Source organism: Varanus komodoensis, unplaced genomic scaffold (assembly GCF_004798865.1).
Source record: "Varanus komodoensis strain SLA01 unplaced genomic scaffold, ASM479886v1 scaffold2, whole genome shotgun sequence".
NCBI lineage: Eukaryota > Metazoa > Chordata > Lepidosauria > Squamata > Varanidae > Varanus > Varanus komodoensis.
The window spans coordinates 3,530,849-3,553,478 of NW_025335568.1; the positions used below are offsets into that span (position 1 = coordinate 3,530,849).

At 49.7% G+C, this 22,630-nt stretch overlaps 1 protein-coding gene across 1 annotated transcript in view; it reads right to left on the bottom strand.

Annotated features, from left to right (window-relative positions):
- Positions 1-22,630, bottom strand: part of ATRN (attractin) — a 146,255-nt gene that overhangs the window by 44,526 nt on the left and 79,099 nt on the right. Inside the window, exons 19-24 of the mRNA XM_044428469.1 lie at positions 21,941-22,078; positions 20,836-20,929; positions 18,555-18,607; positions 15,130-15,224; positions 14,071-14,149; positions 12,650-12,807 (exon numbers count right to left, since the gene is read on the bottom strand). Coding sequence (XP_044284404.1) covers positions 12,650-12,807; positions 14,071-14,149; positions 15,130-15,224; positions 18,555-18,607; positions 20,836-20,929; positions 21,941-22,078 — 617 coding nt within the window. The remainder of the gene's footprint in view (positions 1-12,649; positions 12,808-14,070; positions 14,150-15,129; positions 15,225-18,554; positions 18,608-20,835; positions 20,930-21,940; positions 22,079-22,630) is intronic.

Sequence of the window (22,630 nt, forward strand, 5' to 3'; positions counted from 1 at the left end):
TTAAGTATTTCCCAAGCTGTTCCAAAAATCGTCAGGATCGTTCGTTTTGAGTTTTGACAGAGTGTCGTATGGACAGAGACTGCCCTCGACCTCCAGATGGTGCAGAAGCAGCTGGCAGCTCAGATGCTTGTTTTCCAAAGAAAAGGCACCTTGTCAGCTTTAACAAGCCACCATCCAAGGGCCACAAAGCAAGAACCGCTCGCTGCCTGCTGAACAACTTTTCCCAAATCAACAGAAAGGCGATAGACCTCATTTGACATTTCTGGGTGGGGCAGACTCGCCGTAACGGACAAGGCCCATATTTAAAAGCAGGAGGAATGGGGGCAGGGAGCTGAAAGAAGGCATCCCACGAAGAGCCACGGAAGGACAGCGCAATCTGCCCTTAACCGAGGCCAGGGAGCCATCGCTCTGCATCTTTCGGGAGCCTTGCTGGATTACCGTCCCTTCAGGCTTGGCAAGCAGGCAGCTCGTACCACCCGAAAGCCCTGCCAGACTTACTCTGGAATGGTCAGTCTCTCTGCCACTCCATAATAGCTATGGATTTTTCTTGCAGACTCATCAGAATTGAGTTACTTCACTTCACTGGGCTTGGCTGCAGTCCAGTACATGAAATCGATCGGGAGGATGCTGGGCAGGGACTGCGCAGACAGGGGTGCCCGTAAAGCACAGAGTCCTCTTGGAGTCAGGGCATCCCCTGCCGGTGCGGGGATCAAGACCACTATTCTATTACCTAATATTATTCCTTAGCTGGGATACCATGCCTTGGGGCAAACAACTCCCCCACATCCACACAACACTTTCAAACTGCTTCTGCCATTGCTCTTCCATGAAACATGCATCCCACCCTTCTTCCTCTTGGGAGGACCCCAAGAGGGCTTGCAAAGCCCCGTTCTATCCCAGCTGGACAAGGCTGCTGCTCCCAGGAAAAAGCAGGAAGGGCGGATGGCAGGAGAGAGGGCGGGCTGGGGCAGGTGGTGCGGAAAGGGATCGCACATCGGGAAGCGAGGGCCAGCTGCCTGCTGGAGGCTGCCAGCAGAAAAACCAACGTGTCTGGGGAAGGAGGGCTGTAGCTGGGCACCACCACAGAAAAAGCTCTCATTTCCCCCATTTGACTTGGGAAGGCGAGGTCAGCGGAGGAGAATCTGTGAAGGAAACAGCTCACAGTTGCTCCCGGGGCTGATGGGGTGCACTCAGTTCCAGAGGCCCTCCGTCTATAGGGGATGGCAGCCAGGACAAGGGGAAGAAGGCTTGTTGCGGGGAATATTGGCTCCCCCAGGAGAGAACCCTCCGTGCATCAGAATTTTGCAGGGCTATCTCTGGGTTATGATCGTAGAGAGAGCTGCAGATCAAGGGCCCGAGAAGACCATCTTGCAAGTTCACAGCGCTCATTAGTCCGAACTGAAAGCGCATGGACAAATGCCCCGGGCGCAGGGCAGGGGAAGACGCTGAACAAACCTGTTCAGGACTTCAGGGGAGCTTTAATGTCATCGTCTTACTGCATTACTCCAAAACCAGAATTAGGAGGGGAAGGAGAAATCATGTTCCCCAATGCACCCCCCCCCCCACATTTGCATCATTTGCACCAGTCATGGAATTGGCCTGCAGATCATCTGAGGGTGACCTGCTATGAACGGCTGTGAGCGCTTCTGGCTGCTATTATGGGATGGCGAAGGACACGTGGAGCAAATTCTGGTTTTCCACTCCTCGTGCATTTGCTGGAGGAGCACACGCCCGCCCTCCAGATCAGCAAGGGACGTGCATCAGAATTCCCCTGCGCCTCCTTCCAAGCGAGCTTGCTGACTGCACTTTCTCCAGGTGAGGGACTGAGAGGAGGAGAGGGCAGGGAGGGAACCCGCGTCTCCAAATGCCCCCCAGCCATGCTGCTGAGGAACACGAAAGGGAGCTTGGTCCCTGCGCTGTGGACCTTGCTCACGTGGCAGCTGCCCTGGGGATGGAAACACACGTGCAGGCTTTGAGGAACAATTCGGCTGTTCCTCTTCACATGCCCTTTCAATCCTCCTTTCAGTAAAACCGGAGTGGGTCATGGGCTGGTGAAGCCACAACAACCAATTAGGAAAGCTCTTCGGAGCCGGAGCACTCAGAGTTACAATGGTAGGTGGGACTCACATGGAAGAAAATGAAACGGAATCTTAATTTTAAAATATATGAAAACTGTAACTTTATCCATATATTATATGGGACTCACATTTTCCACAGTAGACTGGAGTTCAAGCAAGGAGACTTCCAGACAACCCTTTAAAAACAACAACCTCCCCTTGGATCTCTTGTGTGTTTGTTCAACAAAGCTGGTTTGAATTATCAGCCACTTGGCAACAGAGACATGAAAACCGAACTAGGATGCCTGCCTGCATGGGTTCTCTTCCCAAACCTTTTGCAAGAGTAGTAGTCTTATTCATTTCTTTTAACACATGCCTGAGCGATGTTTTTGCCAGCCCCCAAGAAAATGAGTAAGTTCAGAGCCTAACAAACTTTGTTTGCCAACCCAGTGTATACAAGCAGATGCAAACCCATGGAAACGAAGCCTCCCTCAAACCAATACTGGGGCAAAGGCTAGCTCCCCGACCCTTCCAAAACCATTCCTGAGGTTGGGAACAGGCAGCTTCCCGCGGGGAGGAATGCACGGGATGGGGCCTGGGGGCCTAACAAAATAGGCCCTGTTGTCCCTTCACACAACTGTTTGATGAAGGCACATGAATCCAGGCTCTTTCCTAGAGCCTCTTAAATCTACAGAGGCTATTTGGGAAGTGGCAGTCCTGAGACAGGTACAAAGCAATGCTCTGTACTGGCCCCAGAAGCGGGGCTGCAAGCAGCAGTCGGAGCACCGGAGATGAATTTCAATGGAAGCAGGAGCGTGCCGTTTTCTTTCCTGCTGAAGCACGAGCAAAGCCGGGCCACAGGAGGAGGAGGAGGAGGAGGAGGAGGAGAGGGCACTCAGAAGCAGGGAGAAGCACAGTGCCACTGCCTGGATGCTGAAGGCTGCTCCCGTCACTGTCTAAGCATTACTAAACATTTTAAAGAGGCTCCCATAGCCAACAAAGCTCATATTCCTACACTGCAGAGCCGTTTTGCTTTAACAAGGTGGTTAAGAGCTGCCGCTGGCCCAGAAGCAACGTTAGTTGAAACCCAAGATGCAAGATAAACCAATCTAATGCTCAACGTCTCTTCAGATCACATAACCTATCAGTTCGAAGGTCTGTTCCTGGTGGCATTTGCAGGTATCTGGCAGTAGCTTGGTGTTAACTTCCGGTAGAAAAGTTCAGCAGAAATGTACAGTGTTTTCCTTGGCTTGCTGGGTATCGGAGGCAACATTATTGGCTCGGGACTGCTTTACAAGTATCTCCCATGTGGGCAAAAGCAGCTGGGACATCTGATACCACTTGATGCCTTACCCAACTGATGTGGTCCAGATGTGTTGGCTATAACTCCCATCAACCCCAGCATTCACAACTGATGATGCTCGTCCATCATTTTCGATGAGGACCTTGACAACTATTGGTGTTATAAACAGCATGGCAGTTTAAAAACTTATCATTGAGTAAAACTGCAGCTGAATAAACTACTTTTGGCGTTTTTAGAAGTTACTTTATTTATTAGATTTATACTTTGCCTGGTTTGTTTTAAAGAACTCAAAGCAGCTTCCATCACTCTCCTCCTCCTGCTCACAACCTGATCCCCACAACCACCACCCTGCGAGGTAGGCTGGGCTGAGAGCCTGTGACTGGCCCAAGTCACCCGGTTGGCTCCACGGCTGAGCGGGGACCAGAATCCAGACTGCCCGAGTCCCAGTTCCACGCTTTTTACCATGACGCCACACTGGCTTTCGTATTGTGTGTGACCATTACGAACCAGAGTGAGGCTGCAAGTGACAACTAAGGTATAATTAGCCAATGGTGAATGGTTATTTTTCCTGGGTGATTTTTTCATCAAGAAGCTTCCAGAAATATCCCCAGTGACTTCTGAAGGGCGTGGAATGTGAGGACCTAAGAGTTAGACAAAGCAAGGGATGAAGGCCTTCTGTCAAAAAAAGGAAGGGCCGGGGCAACATGGCATCATTTTCATTCATGTATGCATTTGTGACATTGGCATGTTGCATAATGTTCTTCAGCTGGCTTGCCATAAACAAGAAAATGGCTCTTTTGACATTGCTGCTTCTGAACACAGAGTCTGGTTAGCTACTGTGGCTAAAAGCCACTCGGGGACCCACAGAAGGAAGGCGAGTCTATCCGGGCAGATGCAATGCAGGACGAGTGTACCAGGCATTGGGGGACAACAGGAGGCAGACGGGGCAAAAGAGCGATGCGGCTTCCACACCCTGATTATGGAAGGAAGTGTTCTGGAAGCGGCTGGAAAAGGGTTGCTGGAGTAGATGGAAACTTGCTCTCTTGCAGTATTGATTGATTGATTGATTGATTTACATCCTGCCTTTTTCCTACAAAAGGCTCAAGGCAGCTTGCATCATTCTCCTCCTCCATCTTCTCCCCACAACAACAACCCGGTGAGGTCGGTTGGGCTGAGAGTCTGTGACTGGCCCAGAGTCACCCAGGTGGCTCCATGGCTGAGCGGGGACTCGAACCCAGATCGCCTGAGTCCCAGTCCCATGCGCTGACCCACTACGCCACACTGGCTCGCATTTCTAAGACCAGCCGCACGGGGCCTCGAAGGAAGTACAGCAGAGGACCGTCCGTGTTTTCCCCATGCCCACACACTCTGCCCTGGCTGCTTAGTATTTTTGCTGCATCGGCGGCATTGACAGTGACCAAGCTGTGCACTTGACAACTGAATTTTGGCCCGGACTGTTGCAGCCTTTTACTGCCACTGCTTTTCAGTATTCTGCTGTGAGCACATTTGGTAATGCTTCAATTGCTTCTGTACAAGAGAGACAGTTCCTTCCTTGGCTTGTCACACAAGCACATATTACCAGATCACAATGAATGCCGCTTCACGTATGAAGGCTCCAGCTAAGGGTTTCTCCCCTCCTCTCCCCTTCCCTGCAACACTGGCAGCTTCTTCCCCAGTGTACTGTACCCAGTAATTGCATGGCTGGGACCACTCTAAAGGCAGACAGCAGGCCCATTGCAATGATGGAATCGCATCAACCAAGTGCTGTTCTGAGCATGGGAGTTTGTTGCATGGATGAATGGGACATTTTTCATCGGTTGATGGTGTTCGGGAATATGCTGGGTTTTGAAAGAACCATTGCTCAGCGCTAGCGTGCATGCTTTCAAAAAATCCCAGCTAGTGTGACCTGTGCCGAGATTAATTGACCGATACGCTGATTCAGTACGAAGCCATCCCCTTCACTTGCTCATTACAGTCTTTCAGGATGCGATCAGCAGGTAATTCCAGCAAAAGAGACACTTCCAAAACCCTCTGAGGACCCTTCATTCCACTGCAGAATTGAATGAGAAAGCCTTCGGTCATGTGTGAGCTGAACACACATCATCCTGCTCAAGCATCAAAGTCATCATCTTGCCCAGCCCTTACAGCTCAAGGAGAACTGCCACCATCCATCTGCCACCAAGACCCTCCTAATCCATATTCTTCATTCTCCCTTTCATGGTCACTCACTCCTGCCCTTTAAGTTTCATCGCGCTGGTTCTAACTTTTTAAAAAAACCAACAGGAGACATCCTCTCCTTCAACATTGCTCTGCCCAAAACCCCTCCTCCCCGGCGGGCCCGCTGATTCCACACAAGCCATTACCTTCAAAGATGGCGGACTCCATTGCCCTCACCCAGCTCTTTGTGGCTCCGAGGACTTCAGGGAGAGAGCAGCCCAACCCGCCATCAAGGGGCGGTCGCTAAGCCACCTGGCTAAAGCACCCAGACTTCTGAGGAGTGGGGGGGAGGAACCCCTGCTGCTTCAGCCAGCAGGCACTTCGTGTGTGGGGCACCCACCCCCTGGAGAAAGGTGTGGCCAGAGTCCCCGGCTTCAGTCCCGTGGGGCTGCCCAAGGCCGAACAACGGTGATCAGAGGTAGCGGTGAAGATTCCCGAGCCTGACCCGGCATGAGGCGCACAGAGAACTGTCCGCTGCTACTTCCAATCACAGATCAATAGCGCCATGGACTTCTGGGGGGGGGGGGGTTGGGGCGTATGGAAGTGGAGTGGATTTGGGGCGAAGTGCAGCTGTGGCGATGGGGGACAGATCTGGATACCCAGCACAGCGGCATACTACAACACTCGATTTCACTCACTACCATGGACAGGGAGAAAACTGTAGAAACCTGTCAAGACTGGGGGAGAGCGCCTTCTTCCATCAACTCAGATGCCCACTTTTTCTACTCCTTTGTACCTGAACCCGGCAAGCTCCTGACTGCAGGTGCAACTTGGGGGAGGTGAGCTCAACCAATGGCTCTGGAGGACCAACATGTGCTTGTTCCAAGCAAGCCATGGCGCACACTGCTCCTCCAGGAAGAAGGGTGAACCCACCCCGCAAAGCAGTTCCTCGGTGCTGCTCTCTGCCACGTTCTCTGTGGGATCCTGTTTGTTACCAGCTGATAATGAGATCCGGTTCCAGCTTTAAGTTTACCTGGAGGTAAAACCTGTGCAGCACATACTGAGGGCGTTTTCCTGCTGGCACAGCAAACGGGAATCCCCAGTTCTGCTGATTTGGTTCACTCTCTAGCTTCCAGTGATAAGTGAAGGCATTTGTATTCTGACAGGCTCCTGATTGATTTTCACTGTCTCTGTGATTGATGGTTCTTCTCCATGGTCTTGGATGGAGGGTTTGCGCCGGGTAGCTTCTGGCCTATTGTAACATCACCCTACTATTGCAATGCTTGGTGGTGCTGCAGGCATTTCATAGCCAATTTTGCAGGTTTTGATTGTTTTGCTATATGATGCTTTGGCTACACTTTTCCGAAGAGTTTGCCTATTATGTCAGTCCCCTTTCAGGAAGCAAGGGAAGGAGGCTTAGGAGCTTACGGAAAACAAGAGCAGTCAAGGCCAAGCGTTCCCTCTAGCCCACCCAGCTGCTCCAAAGCAAGGGCTTGAGGGCATGAGAGAAGCCATCCACAATCTTCTCAGTGCTGCCCAAGAGGAGGCACCCCGATCCAAACAAGTGGCTTCCCCAGGTCCTCATTCAAGTCCTTCTTGGAACGGCGGAGAGATGCAAAGCTGTTCAGCACTTTGGCTGCAATGGCAGGAGGAGAGAGGCAACCCCGGTTGTCTGCTACTGGGCCAAAGGGAAAAGAGGGCAGGCAAATCCTGAAAGAAAGACAAGGTCGGGGCAAGCATCCGTGTCAACCAGCACCCTGTACTGAACAGCGAGTGGCTGGCAGCATTTTAACACACACACGTACATGCATATAGCTATGTTTGTCCTGCTTCCATGTGGAATTCCCGGGGTCTCCCATCCAGATGACCAGCTACATACCTGCTTAGCTTCGTTAAAAAGCACACCTGATGCTCTCACACTGGGCTGTGGGACTCGCAGGTGTTTTTGGAAGGTCTATGGGTAGCCACAGTGATGGCAGCCTTCCCCTGCCGCTTCCTCCCTTCCCCTACAAACTGGTACCCAAAGGTACGTGGAGGGTCCGCTGAATCATCCTTTATTGGTTCTTTCTGACTCTTGGGGTCTCAGGTGAACCACCATCCAGAATTACCTGGTTTTCAGTCCATATTATGCCATCTGGCCATTTGTGACCAGGAGCCGCTGAGGCAGGTTCATGGAAAAGCATGAATCTCTGGACCTTGTGGCAATGGAAGCATGTGAATCATGAGTTGTGTCTCACAACAGTTCCTTTGCACAGCAAGAGAAACTTGTCATTCCTCACACAAACATGTTGCAGTTTTAACAACACATGCAAATGAGATCGATGCAAAAGAAATGTTTCCCTTAAGTAACAATTCAAAGAACTTAAAGAAAGAAAAACTATTGATGAATCCACTAATTACCACATAGATTTAGTTGTTCATAACAACTTACATACTGTTTATTGCCCAGTGTTTTGTAATAATTGGTTGTGAATGGGCTAATTATATTTTTTCAGAATTCCCCACTGTGTGCATATCTGCATTTTCTAATGCAGGAGGTCCAGTGCTGTATCCTTTTCTTTTTTTTTTTTAAAGCATAATGATATGGCACCGCAGTCAAGTCAGGTTTTTAACAAGCTGAACTCCGGATGTGCTTCCTGTGCTCCACCTTCCAACCCCATTTCGGGATGGCCCTAATCCCCTAAGAGCAGGACACAAACCCGTGTGAAAATAAAACCAGTCTTTAAAGACAAACCACGTATTTGTTTCCATCACAAAGGCTCCACTCAGGTCAGCGGGCGGCAGAGGTGACGCGGGGCGTTTCTTCGGCTGCTAGGCTACACACGTGCTGCTGGGCCATTTTCTGTGTTTACCTTGTACTCTTTTCGGCAGAAGCAAGCCTACGTGCAAAGGCCTCCAGGCCCTCCGAGCACCAAAACCTGCCTGACCAGCCAGTCCAAACAGGGAGGCTGCATCTCCAGGCTGATGGCTGACTTGACTGATTTTACATATTAAAACCCCGCAGAGCCCCAGGATGAAAGCCACGCCTGGGAATCTCCAGCTGCCACCAAATATGTGGCCAACATGCCTGTCCAGGCTTCCAGACGAGGTCCATCCAGAGTTAACTGCCTGTGGTATCAAGTCGAGCAAAACGCCACGGAATGACTCATTCGCACGTAGGGGGAAAAGCAGTTCAACTCTGGCATAGCCAGCATCAAAGCAAACCATTCATAACTTCAGCTTCAGGGGCTGGGTGGAGGAAGAGAACACGCCAAGGTGGAAAGGAGGGAGGGAGAGGTCGTGTTTGAACAAAAAAACCGTACAATTCCACGGCTGATAGCGACAACAGAAGCTTTTACTCCCTTTAAAGGACCGTAAAGCTGTTGAGATTAAACCCCAGAGATAATTATCCAGGAAGAACTCTCACCATTGTCCAAATACTGCAAAGGATCTAAAGTGCTAAATGTCATCACTGGGATTCTCAGACAGGACATTCGTGGTTATCAGCACCTATACGGGCTTGACAGCACTGAGGAGATGCATCTGCCATTTCTATTTTTAGAGAAGTTCATGCATTCCAAACAGGAGATTAAAATTCACCCTGTAAGACAGACAGAACTATTGCCGGCTTGATTAATTTCCATCTCACATGGAACTCGGGGCAAGCAGCAGACATCTGCGAAACCGTGCTGTACTCTAGCTATAGCAAGAACTTACCTGTCTCCCCAAAGAAAGCCGACTAAAGCAGACTTCACAGCGTGGCTGTCCACACTCCAGAGTTACTCTAAACAAACCAACCCAATAAAATCGACGGTAGCGTCAGCTGCTGTTTTTCAAACAACAATCTGCACTTTGAACTCCAGAGAGATTTTTTAAAAGATAGTTTCAATGAAGGAAGCAGGGAGGGACATCCTGCACCAATATACTTTTAAAACCAACTGATGTGGTTTCGAAGAGAAGTGGAGCAACGTCTTAAAGCGCGGTGGGGGGAGAATGTGACGCTGGCAAAGGGACAACTATCAATTGCACAAAAGAGCATTTATACACTAGGCGCTTCCTAAGAAAACCAAGGAAAGGGCGGGAGAGCCAGAAGTATGAGGTGCTCTAGGATCAAAAACTTCTTGGGAGCAATGGGACCCCCTTAAAGGATTCTCACAACAGGCTGCCTTCCTTTCCCCATCATTTAAAAGTTCAGGTCAACCCCACAACCAAGCCAGCCTTCCTTCCACGTGAACAACAGAAGGAAATTAGATGCACCAGTACTCTTTTTGGGCTGCTCACATTCAGAAAATAAATATTGATATATCATATCATATCATTATCAAGCTAAAATTAGGAAAATGGAAAATGAAAGGTTAAACAGGAAAATGAAAGCTACTACCCTGGACATGTTGTCTCATTCCAGTTCCGCACTGAGGGCCAAACTACACATAATGGTAAACACTTCACACCTGAAAACAAGTTGGCAGAGGAGGGGGGAGATTTAATTTAATGCTAGCTTCAGAGCCTGATTTTAATCAGCGCCACCGCAGCTAGGCAGGAGAAAATTAACCAGCAAAAATGGCTTGCGACATTGACCAAATCTGTCCTTCCAGGAAATCTGTGGGGCGAGTCGTTGCTGATGCCAAGAGCCCTCAAGGAGCCCTCATCCTGCCTGGGGCCAAACGGTGATTCCTGGGAAGAGATGGTGCTTAAAACCAATGTGTTCTGAATCCCTCGCGACCCACCAAGATATTGCAACTGCTCCCAGGGTGCTTTTGCTGTCTCAGTGTCTCCTCGCATGGAAAGCCCTTTGCGTGGCACCAAGCACCCTCTGAATCACACCCTCTGGCACAAGCAAAAGGAGAAATCTTGGCCAGTCCTCTGAAACACGCACTTTGGAACTCTGAACAGACGCTTCCTCAATGAACACCGGCTTGGTCTGTTGCCTTGAAATCACTGTGAATAGTGCGGTGTATAAATGTTGTGAATTAAATAACAAGACGCTCCAATATCCCCAGCAGCCAGCCTGAGAAGGGCTCCTCAAATTCTGCCACCTGTCACTCAGACAGACAGGGAAGGAAATCGAGTAGGGAAAAACCCAAGTGCTTCTGAACCAGGGAGCTGCAGAACAGAGGCAATGCAGAGCAGGAATGGGCACAGAAATGGCACGATTCAGAAGCTCATGGGGTGCTGTTTCAGTCTCCCAGGTTGCTCTACTGCTGATGGGGAAAGCTGTGGTTTGTCAAGCCAATACATTAAAGGGAGAAGTCAGAGTGAAGTGCCTAAATTAGAACTTATTATGGTTTGATTCTATCTGTACAGTCTAGCATATAAAAAGGGTTTCCTGCACCACTACAGATTTTAGTGAGCTCCGCAATGCTGGGATGATTGCATTATCAACGTTTACTACAATGTGAAAGGTCACAATGGTTATTTTGCATTTAGTGTTTAATGGAATTGTCACAGAAAGCACTTTTCAAATTTCCCGACTAAATGATTCTGGTTAACATATGTTTGACTTGTAGATGTGCACAAACATACGCAATCTGCCAACAAAGGAGAACACGGCATACATTTGCCAAGGTGGCGTGCGGTCCATGAAAGTTCCTGCCGTACTTCCTGCGGCTCTTCTCTTCTCACCGTGTGAGCGGCACAGCCACGATCCAGGCAACGTCCGCTGTACGGAGCCGGAGCCGGAGCCAGAGCCAGGCATTTTTCCCTTCTGCCAAAGAGCAATCCCTGCCCTACCACCCTCCCGCATTACAAAAACTCAGGGAGCACGTGCTGGTTCAGACCCCACGTCCGGGGGCAGCATTCTGCCCACGCTGGCCAAGCTGGCACCCTGCCGGGAAGCCAACAAGCAGGAAATGGGTGCATCAGCAGACTCCTGCACAACCACGTCTGCCTCTGATGCTGAGAGGGCACGCAGCCATCAGGGCAAGTAGCCACCGACAGTCTCCTCCGCCAGGAACTTGTCCAGCCTGCTTTCAAGGTCATCCACCTTGGTGGCCACCACAGCCTCTTGGAGAAGCAGATTCCATAGCTTAACCATGTGCTGTGTGAAGGACCTCCTCTGATCTGGCCTGACTCACCCACCAATCATCCCCGTAGGATGATCCCTGGTTCTAGTATTATGAAAGAGGGAGAACGATCCTGTGACACTTTCTTCACGCCATGCATGGTCCTGCACACCTCCTTCATGTCTCCTCTTCCCCTTTCTCTAGGCTGAACGGCCCCACTGCGGCAGCCTTCACTCACGGGGAGCTGCTCTGGTTCCCTGATTCTCTTCACTGCACTTTGCCCCCAGCACAACTGCATCCTCCCTAAAAGCTGCAGTGACCAGATCTGTACAAGGCATTCCACGTTTGATGGAGCCAGAGCTCTGTGGAAGGACATTCTGATAGTGGCTGTTTTCTATCTGTTTCTTCACTACTTATTAGCATTTTCCTCAAGCTGCTCACCGCAATGCAAAGATCTCGTTCATGGTCAGTCGCTACTAGCTCAGATCCCACCAGCTGGAGCTCCTCTTGCGGGATCAACTGCTCTTAAAGACGTTCAGGCAGGCTTGCTCACTGGTCTAAGTAACAGGAGGACTCAGCTCTGTCCCAACTTGGTAAGATCTCCATGAGATGATGCAGCCACTGTTAATGCCACCATTGGATGGAGGTTCACCTCCACGTACCTTTCCACATGCAGTGTTGTCGTATCTGCGTCCGATTCTTAGACGCCTCTTCGTTGTTATGGGAAAGGAACATGAAGTGGGGTGAACAAGGGCGGGCTGCGTGTTTACTTCTGTTACAGCAGCACATCTCCTTACACACAAATTGACAAAAGGGAACGTTCCGCCAGCACCACCCAAGCAACCGCAAGCACAAATGAAAGATGAAAATGTTTCTGCCCCTTGAGACCTACTGGCTGCTTAGTTAGGAGCTTGCCTAGGCGACTACAACTACCTTTATCATACGCAAGAAACACACTTAAGTTCATAAAGGCTAACGTAAGTCCCATTGCTTTCAGTGGCTCAACCTTAAGCACGATTCCGCCTGGGCTGAACCGACAGCATTTAACAATAACGCTTGCTGGCATGCTGAATGCCAGCTTCAAGCCAAGCTAAACACAAGACTTGGCACGTTCAAGGACAAGGTGCCCGACAAGAAGAAGAGTCCCTTACCTGTATTTTTATTGGCCAGGTAAAGTTGCTGACGTACACGAAGAAAGTGATGTTGGGATTGTTGCGGAAGTCAAATTTCTCATTGGAGAAGCTGTCCTTATACTCCCTGATCTGGCTCTTCGAGACCACTGGAATCTCCTCCCCTGCCTGTGTGCCAGCTGTTTGAGCAGTTCAAAAGAAAAAAATAGGGACACGTCAGTCTTGTGCAGAAGCTTGGATTCCCAGACTAGGCCATGGGAGACACCAATTCAAATCACACTCAGCCATGACGCTTCTGGAGTGACCTTGGGCCAAGCACATCCTCCAAACTAATCTACCCAAGCGAGTTTTTGCAAGGACAAAATGGAGGGGAAAACCACATATACCACTCGGAGATACTTAGGAAGAACGAAAAGACACAAATGCAATAAAATGAACAGTCTGCTTTTCATGCAAATCTTCCATGCTATTCCGAAGAGTACTCTTATTCTCTTAATTATACAGCAATGCTCGTTGATAATAAAATTAAATGGTGCCATTTAAACAAGGCGATGCTGAGTTCGGTTTCATTGCTGCTATCAGTGAAAATTTCAGTTAACATTTCAGCAGCCAACGCAAGCGTACAAGATGTGGAAGTCAGATAAATGGTGTTCAACTTTGTTTCCCAGACCCTCTTCGTACGATACTGAAATGATGCCACAACATGCACTGTCACACCGAGCAGCAGCCTGCTAAACCCGCGAGCCACCTACGCAACGCCCGCAGATGAGCAGGCGGAACGAGCTGAAGGTCGCCTGCGAGACCCTCCTGCCAGTGGCTGAGCTGCTGTGAGGTCACCGAGGGGCCGCGCCTGGTTTGCCAACGGCTTGGAGCAACAGCCAGGGGAAAGGCCTGGCATGGAAGGCCCGGGGGCAAGGAGGAAGGGGAACAAAAGACGCTGCAGGCAGCAGGCGGAAGAGCAGGGAGCCAGGAGGGCAGGAGGAGGAGGAGGGTGGCAGGAGCAGTTAAGAAGGAAGTGCACAGGGTAAAGATTTACGGGAAGAGGAAGAAGAGGAGGGGGCACGGAGGCAGTGACCAAGGAGGTGGCGTCGGGAGCCACGAGGCGGGCTGACTTCTGATTCCACACAATTGGTCAAATATTCATCGGCTGATCTGAACCATACGCAGCCACCACATGCGAGGCGTTCTAGGTGGGTAGAGCGCTGGGCTGGGACTTAGGAGAGGTGGGTTCTAGTCCCACTCGGCCTTGAAATTCACAGGGCCAATCACTGATTCTCAGCCTAACCTACCTCACAGGGTTGTTGTGAGGAAAAAATGGAGAGGAGAACTATGTAAGCTGCCCCTGGGTTGTTCACAAGATGAAAAAAGGCAGGATATAAGTGTAGCCCCCTCTTCCTCCTCCCTAGTTCTGATTCGGGGTATTTGGGAAGGATGGTTCTCACCTGCAAAACTCGTTGACCAAGTGATGTTGAGGTTGAAGTTTTTAGAAGCATTGATGAACATGTCCAGGTCTCTGTTTTGCTGTGTTCACAGAACAAAAAAAAGGAAACTGATTAGTATCTAAAAGAGCAAGAAGCTCCCATCAGAACCTTGCCAGCATGGCTCAGACAAGAAGGACTGTGACCTGGACTGAGGCTTACCTGTGGCATATTAATCCACATGCCAGTAGCTGGTTTTGATCTGCTAAGTTTTTGTGGTGTGTTTTTTATTTCAAGCAGTGGGAACACAGCGCCCCAAGTCTGCTATTTCAGTGGCCCAGGCCAAGCGTGATGGGAAAATATGGCCCTGCCATCCACAGGAGGATTTCAGTGCGGTAGTGGAAGTGAGGACTGTCTCTCATTTGAGCCTCTTCTTAGCCGGCGTGAGGAGGAAAGGAGAGGTGCTTCCTGGCCCAGGCTTTCTCTTTTGAAAGGATCGGCCTATTACTGTAAAAGGCCTGGACCATTTTACAAAGACAGGTAGGGAGAACCGCATTGCCACGCCATTTCAAGGGATCGTTCCCAGCCTGCTGCCTTCCAGATGTGCTGGACGGTAAATCAAACGGCCGTGTTACTTGGGTGCTACAGTCCAACAAGTCTGGAGAAGGCTGATCTTGCTTGCTCCACCTTCCGCCCATCCAGAAAAACCCATGGAAGGCTGCACACAGGGGCGTCCATTTTCAGTATAAGTCCCACGACGCTATTTTCAGAGAAACTACCTGATTTAAACTGTTGTGACTTGCAAGTGCTTTTCACAGTGTACTATGTCAATGCAGGCCTCCAGTTCGTTACAAATTGCCTCTTCTCATCTTTGGGTTAGCCATATTTCTCAACCTCAGTTCCGCATCGGCCAAATCGGGAGGAAGGCACCCTCTCTCACAGGGCTAGTCACACGAGGAGTGCGCACTTGGCATGCTATGAAAAATCTGCACCACTGCACAGAACAGACAGACTTCACCGACCACAGAGAAACCAAAGTATTTTAATAAACAATGTGAAATGCGCTGGAGAGAAGGTACTAACCTCTTCAGGCGTTGCTACAAAATTGATTGCTGTATAATAGCGATCGTCTTCTTGTGAAAGACTGAATGTGAACTGATAGTCAATAAGAAGCGTGTCTGTAGAGAAGTACACAAAAAAGAGTTAGGGGCGCCTTGGTCTGAGGCCAAATTCCATGGAAGGCTGGCAGCTTCCTAAATGCCTGCAGAAGAAACCCTGCCTTCTTTCTAGAGAGGGAGGAGCGGGGAACCCAGGGAGGGTGGGGAACGAGCCAGGAAGGCCCCCACCAATCTTGCCCCACTGTTCTACGTACCGCGCTCTCTCCGTCTCAGCCCCCAAGATGCCGGACAAGGACAAGGCTGAGCTGCCTCACTGACTATGACTGGAATAACGCAGCTGAATTGTTCTGAAAAATCAGGCACTACATAAATGCTAAGTGTTATTTTTATTGCCTTTTTGTCTGCCACCGAGGTCTGAAGTACGCTGGGAATGAAAAGGAGGGCTGAGTCTCCGCTGTAGAACATGCAGCCCCAGGAGTTCCACCTGATTTCCCCTTTGCTGGTTTTCTGCCATCTTCTTCAGACTAATTTATCCATGCAAGCATTTAATGTATCTGGTTAATTTTTTATTACATTTTTATTTGCTGTTCTGTTTGCATGTTAGTCTTTAATTGTTTTTAATGTGCTCATTGATTGTTTTAAATTGGTTTTTATTGTACTGTTTAGATGAAAATCTGGGATGAAAATATGTTCAGGCAAGCCGCTCTGTATTATCACAGCAATTCATGTTTTTAAACTTTCAAGTACCTTCCTTGCACCTTTAATCCTTCCTGGCGTATTCCAACCGATCCCTTTCTTGTCTTCATTCTCAGATTGCCCCGCCTGCCAGCACTCCCTACATGAGGGTTTGTGCAGCACCCATAAATGTTTGGCGTAACAGCAGCAAGTTGCCCACGTATGCCGAATACAAACATACCGTCCGTTCCAATGGGGACGTTTGGCTATCGCTTCTTTCCAATGGCAAAAGCCGTAATAAATATGCTTTAGAAGAACTATTGGCATCAACAGCAATACATATGCGCACACGTACCTTTAGGTATGCTATAACAGTAGCCAAAAATATACATCCCTGAGTATGGGGCAGCGGCCCTGTATGCCAAACTCTGCTTCAGGTCCTTACAGGGCATCCTTCTTAAGCACCTGAAGCCAGCTCTCACGCCTGTTGGAATCTTACCACGCCATGCGTCCCCTCTGCAGGTCCCTTCCTCTCTGCCCCCAGCAGGGCTGCCCACAGGCATGAGTTCAGGGGCCCTGCTGCTGCCCCACACGAGGATCCAGGCTGCTGCGCGGCTCTGGGGAGTTGTGTGCCTGGGCCAGGGGAGATGCAATAGCTGGCAAGAGCCGAGGCACAGGGCCCCTTATGTGCAGGGTAAGCTGCCCGGGGAGCACAACTCCCTCACCACCAGCACCTCCTCCTCTTCCTGCTCCTGCAGGCCAGCCTGCCTCCCAGCACTCTTTCCTGGCCCTTTCCGCCCCATGGGGGCTTGTTGTCTTGCAGGCACCTACCCCCACCTTGGTGGGCGGTGGAATGAGATGAAGGCAGGGGCAGCTTCCTCCTCCGAAATGATGTCAGCAGGGACTGGCTGATATGCACATATAATTCTGCTCCTTTACCATCTACACTGGCTACCAGTTGAAGTCCGGGCCCAATTTAAGGTGCTGGTGATGATCTATAAAGCCCTATAAAGACGAAGACCTTTTTATTTAAACGTCATTTTAATTGTTAACAATATTTGCTTATTTATCTGGCCAGGGCGACTTCTTTTATATTGTTATTTATTTTATATTGTTAATTTTATATTGTTATTTTTGTAGTTTATTGTATTTTATTTGTGCTGTGAGCCGCCCCGAGGCTTCAGCAAGGGGTGGCATAGAAATGTTTTAATTAATTAATTAATTAATTAATGGCTTAGGGTCTGGTTGCCTGAAGGAACGCTTCCTTCCCTACGTGCCTGCCCTCCCCTTAAGATCTGGGTTGGAGGTCCTTCTTTGGGAGCCCTCTTGGAAGATTAGAAGCATGGTTACTGGAGAAGGGCCTTCTTGGTGGTGGCACCCCGGTTAATAAATACACTCCCCAGGCAGCTTTGCCTGGCACCAACACTTTATTCTTACCAGCGCCAGACCAAAGCATTTTTTTAAAATCTTCCCAGTATTTTAAGGTTTAAACTGTTGTTTTAATTGGGTTTTATAGAAGATGATGCTCTGCTTTACTCTGTTTTACTTAGTTTTATTGTAAGACCATCCTGAGACTTTTGGTAATGGAGATGGTACAGAAAAGCTTTCAATACATCAATTAATTAAAACATAAACTAAGCTCCTTGCTCACATATGCCTGCAGCAGTTCAACGGTGGGCCATTGCGGAAAAGGAAGGATTCAGAGGCCAGGAAAACTCTCTCACTACCTGGCTCTTCAGGAAGCGGTGCAGGCACCTGGTGCTCTCTGCTCCACCTGGCAGGAAGCTGATCCTGATGAAAGGAGGAGGGAAGGGCTGGCAGGCATCTCCCAGCTCCTCCCCAAGGCCAGAAGGAAGGGATACCTGAATCACCAAGACTGGGGGTGGGGGGCACACACAAGGTAATAAAAAGGTAAGCCCCATTCCCAGCTGAGAAAGGCATGGCTAGGGAAGTGGGGCTGATGCTGTGGTCCCCCAGGAACCCCTTGGGGTACGCATCTCTGTTGAGGCTGCTGCCTTCTTCCCCTCTCCTTGGTTTCACCTTCCTTCGCTCCTGCTGTAGAAGCCAGGAAAATAACTTGCCACAAACACTAAAGGAGCAATAGAAAAAGTCCAGCCTACTCCCCCTCCCCACCCGCTAGTCTCCTGCAATTAAAAAAGGAGGAGGAAGACCTTATCTCCTGCTAGGTGGAGCCCAAAGCACCGAGTCTCTGGATCACCAAGGGAAGACAACAGATTGCAAACTGCAAACAAAAAAGCTGTACTGTGGCCCATCAAAAAATGAAGGCATCCATTTGGCAAGAGACAGAACGCTGGCCTTGCTCCAAGCCTCCTGCAAAGGGTTAAGCAAAGAGCAGTAATTCATGAAGCACCAGTTCTATCTGTGTTGGCGTTTCACAGCGTTACCAAAGCGAAAGGTCTCTGCTCCGAGGAAGATACGGTACAAATTTCACTGAGGGTGGGAGGTGGAGACACAGGCAACAGAGGAACAGTGGAAGAACTGTCAAGGCATCTGCCTTTCAGGAAGGCAACGGACAGACTCCAACCGCATTTAAGGACGGGACTACTTCCACAAAGGCACCTTCTCTATAAGCTGCCGCAAAGTGAACTCAATTGTACGAGAGCTTTACACGCCTTAGATTAGCTTGTTTATTGCAAGCTGTTTGATGTACAAGCACCAATTCATGTACGGGCAAACGAAACAGTGCTCACTCACAGTAGCAGGTTCCTTTCAGAGGATTGCCTTGGTATCGGTTCTCAACCTCACATCTAGAAGAAAGAGCATTAACAATGTTCGCTTTTAGTATTAATTTTCTCTCGAGCTTAAAACCGTACATGTTTTGTTTTGCTGTCAAGTCACATCCAGCTTGAGCTAGGAAGGTGACTGGCTCTTTTTAAAAACAAAGCAAGCTGAACTATGCAATGAGTTAAGGAATACATGGCAACACAGACGGGCAGAATACAGAATCGAGGCTGAAATCTAAAACACATGGGTGAGAACCTTGACACGAGTTTAAAAGTTTACCAATCATTATCTAACAGCTGTCCAAAAATAAGCTGCAGCATAAGCACGGAGGAAGTGAGAAGTATTGGCTCCATCAGACATTTTGTGGGGACGATTCAAACAGTAAATTTTCATAACATCACATTAAACTGCAGGACTAAAAGATGCTCTCGGGCACTTCAGGGCCAGCAGTTGCTCTGTGCAAGCGAGGGGACCAGGTTCTTGTCCAGCCTGGCTGGCAACATCTGGGAGGGACTCATCTCCCCACCCCACCACCTGGCCAACCCAGAACTGGGGGCAGTTTCAGCCACTGGCTCACTGCACCAAGGGTTCCTGCCTGCTGAGAGCCGCTGTAGGGCCGCACTTAAAGAAAGGTACCCCTCACCTGACAAGGAGCTGCCTGCATTTAACCTCTTCTGAGCAGAAGGAATGTCTATGGCCATGCTCTCATTTTCAGGGTTAGGAGCCGGGTGCCTGAAGGAGTGTCTCTTCCCATATATACCTGCCCACCCCGTAAGATCTGGGTCAGAGGTCCTTCTTCAGGAGCCCGCTTTGAAGGAGATCAGCAGAGTGGCTCCCCGGGGAAGGGCCTTCTCTGGTGGCCCCAGCCCGGAGAGCTGCACCTGGTGCCAACACTTTTATTCATTTTGGCACCCGGCCAAAGCCTTTTTATTTTCCCAATATTTTAAGATCTGAAGGTTGTTTTTAAAAATGGGCTTTTGTTTGTTGTTTGATGCTGTGCTTTATTGTTGTATTACCATCCTAAGATGCAGGTGAAGGACAGGATAGAAATGCTTTTAATAAATAATAATGTTGGGGCCAGCTAGCTTGCTTGTTTGTTTGTTTGCAGGGTTTGGAACAGGCTAAGAATTCCTGGTGTTATTCACCTATTGCCTACTTTCAACTGCTGAAAGGTACCATAAAAATCCCTGCTTACACTCACACACACAAAACCATGTCACTAGGCAAACATGTAAGCGCTGAGTTTCTCTAGAAAGTGCTTCCTTCTATTTTCCCCCTATGTTGCTGTCTTGGCCCCACCGTTTTTCATTTCCAGGCTAGGACTATTTTCAAACAATAACCCAAGTAATAGGGTGCTAACAAAACCAGTAGAGCTCTATACCAACCAAAGGCTGATCCAGTCCAGCGTTCTAGTAACACTGGGGCCAAGCACATGCCCATGGGGTGCCCACAGGGAGGCCAAGGGCACCCTCCCCTCCTGTCCCCCAGCAGCTGCTACTCCAGAGGTGGGAGCAGCAGCCACTGACAAGTCTTTCCCTCTATGAATCTGTCTGAAAGGGCTGAGATCTTGGTGCTACAGAACAAGCCAGATCCTCTTATACAGCAGCATCACTGAGAGCAATACATCAAATTTAACTATGGGCAATGATCCCTGGCCTGGGTACACTAACAGTCCCAGATAATAACTGATCATAGAGTAAACATGACAATGTCACTGAGGGCAAGGAGGCTATTTATGGCCGTGCTTCCTGAATAAGTGAACTCTTCCATTCCCTTTCGGAAAATTCTCTTTAATTAGAGAGGGGGGTGGAGGGGAGACAGACCTTGTAATGCTGACAAAACAGATGGAAGAACCCTGCCCATTCCTTTCGGCACAGAGCTAAGAAGCGCACGTTCATATTTCTGCCCCCCCCACTCTGTCACCGCGATGTGGGGGGGGGGCAGAACCATACAACTGTGCCAGTCTGCACCAGGGATTTCAAAGGCGACTGAAAAGCAGGATCGAAAGAACCACGCCACTTACTCTCCAAGCCCATGGCAACAGCAAGCTGCCTGAAGCGCTTCTAGAGCACGTCACAAACTGCGTTATGCCCCGGCGTGCGTGTCCGGATTTGCAGAGCGAGCACAGCGAAGGCTTGGGTGGGCCGAATGCTTTTCGCTGGACGATGACCCACACCCCTCCACCACAACACGCGCGGCAGGCCCCTGCTACACCCCACGGCCCCCGAGCGCTCCCGGCGTGGACACTCACAGCTGGCACTCCTCTCCTTTGATCCCTTTGGTGGTACAGAAGCACTTTCCTGTGTTTGTGCTGCAGACGGACGCGTGGCCGTTGCATTTGCAAGCTGCAAGGCAAAGGGCGTCTTCAGTGAAATCCATTCCAATGCATTCCGATAACAAGTCCACACTACAACACGGGGGGCGGGGGGGCTGGGGGGCAGCTCCAGCCATTTTGGCCTGCAGCTCCCGCAGTCTCTCACTGCCGCCGATGCTGGCCAAGGACAGAGGCAGGCTGCAGGCCAAAACATCTGGAGGGCCGTCAGTTGCCGGCCCTGTCTACAGCATGGGTAGCCACTTCCTCAGATCTGCAACAAGCAATCAGAGAGCTAAACCAGGGGCAGCGCACCCTGACAGAGAGAAAGCAAGGTTACCCCGCTTCAGGTAACCCTAGGTTCTTACCCCGCTTACCTTACCCCGCTTCAGGTAACCCTAGGTTCTTACCCCGCTTACCTTACCCCGCTTCAGGAGACATTAGGCAAAGTCACTTACATGAATCAGTGATTGGTTAATACATTGGGAAATGCATTAGTGAGAAACTGTTAACACCTCAATGTTACTTGCCACAATCAAAACTTATTTTAAATAATATTGTAATCCAGATGTAAGAATATTGCCTCTTGTTCAAATACAGGACTTTTCAATACAAGTGAAGTGATGGTCCAGTTGAATAGTTCTCCAAAACTGCCCAATAGACACCATGTATACGGAATTCTGTTCCCTAAGAATTTTGGCTCTCCTTTTCTCTCATTTTCTAAAATGTCCTTCGTTTAAGGCATCGGAAGCAAGGATGCTTCAGTGCTCTCCCTGTGACCCTTCTGACTAGCAAACCCAGAATAAAGTACACAGAAAGGCAAACATGTGGAGGATAAAGCATGAAAATTTGTTCAGTTCACATCACCAGCTCAGGCTGCAGAAAACAGCTTCTTCTGGCACAGCAGGTGAAGCTGCTCGCAACACGCCACGCCACACAGCGGCCTGGTTCCAGCGGCCTGCGTGCGGAATGCAACCCTGAGCCCGCAACGGAAGCAAACGCACAATCCGGTTAGGGACAGGAGGAGGCTGAGGACATGACTCACGCTGACAGGTCCCTCCATTGGTGGGGTCTCCATAGTAACCAGAGATGCAGCTCTCACAGTGCTTGCCTGTCGTCAAGTTCTCACACCGCTCACAGATGCTCTCATTGACACATTTACTGTGCCCGTTACACTGGCAGGCTGAAGACAAAAAAGACGCTCAGCCCGCATGTTCCCTTGCCACGCATTTCATTATTTACCGCTGTGATGTCCTGGGACTCCAACAATGTTTAGTGTTTAAGGATGAGCCACAGCGGGTTCTTACAAGGCCAGCTGGCAGCTCGGCCAGAGATTCAGTGGGCTCGCTCTCCTGGAACGCAGCGAATGTGCAGGGGCTGCACAAGAGCATCCCAGTGATGCTGCCATGCCTAGGCGGGACCCACTGCGCACCCTTTACAGTCACAGCGGCTGATACATCATTGCCCTGGGACTGGCAAACCAATGCTCTGGTTTCGCACACGGTTGTTTATCCCTCTGCCTGCTCTCACACAGAATTGTAAAAACATCAAAAAAGCAGAAAAAGGGACAGACTGGTGCTTATTCCCATTTTCCCACTGAATTGCCTCCCCCTGGCAATTAATATTTATGTTTTTGTTTTGTTCAACATGATGCCACAGGAGGCGCAAATGGTTATTTACTTTAAGGGAAGGCTCACAAATTGGTGTCTGAAAGGCTGGGCTCTAGAATTATTTA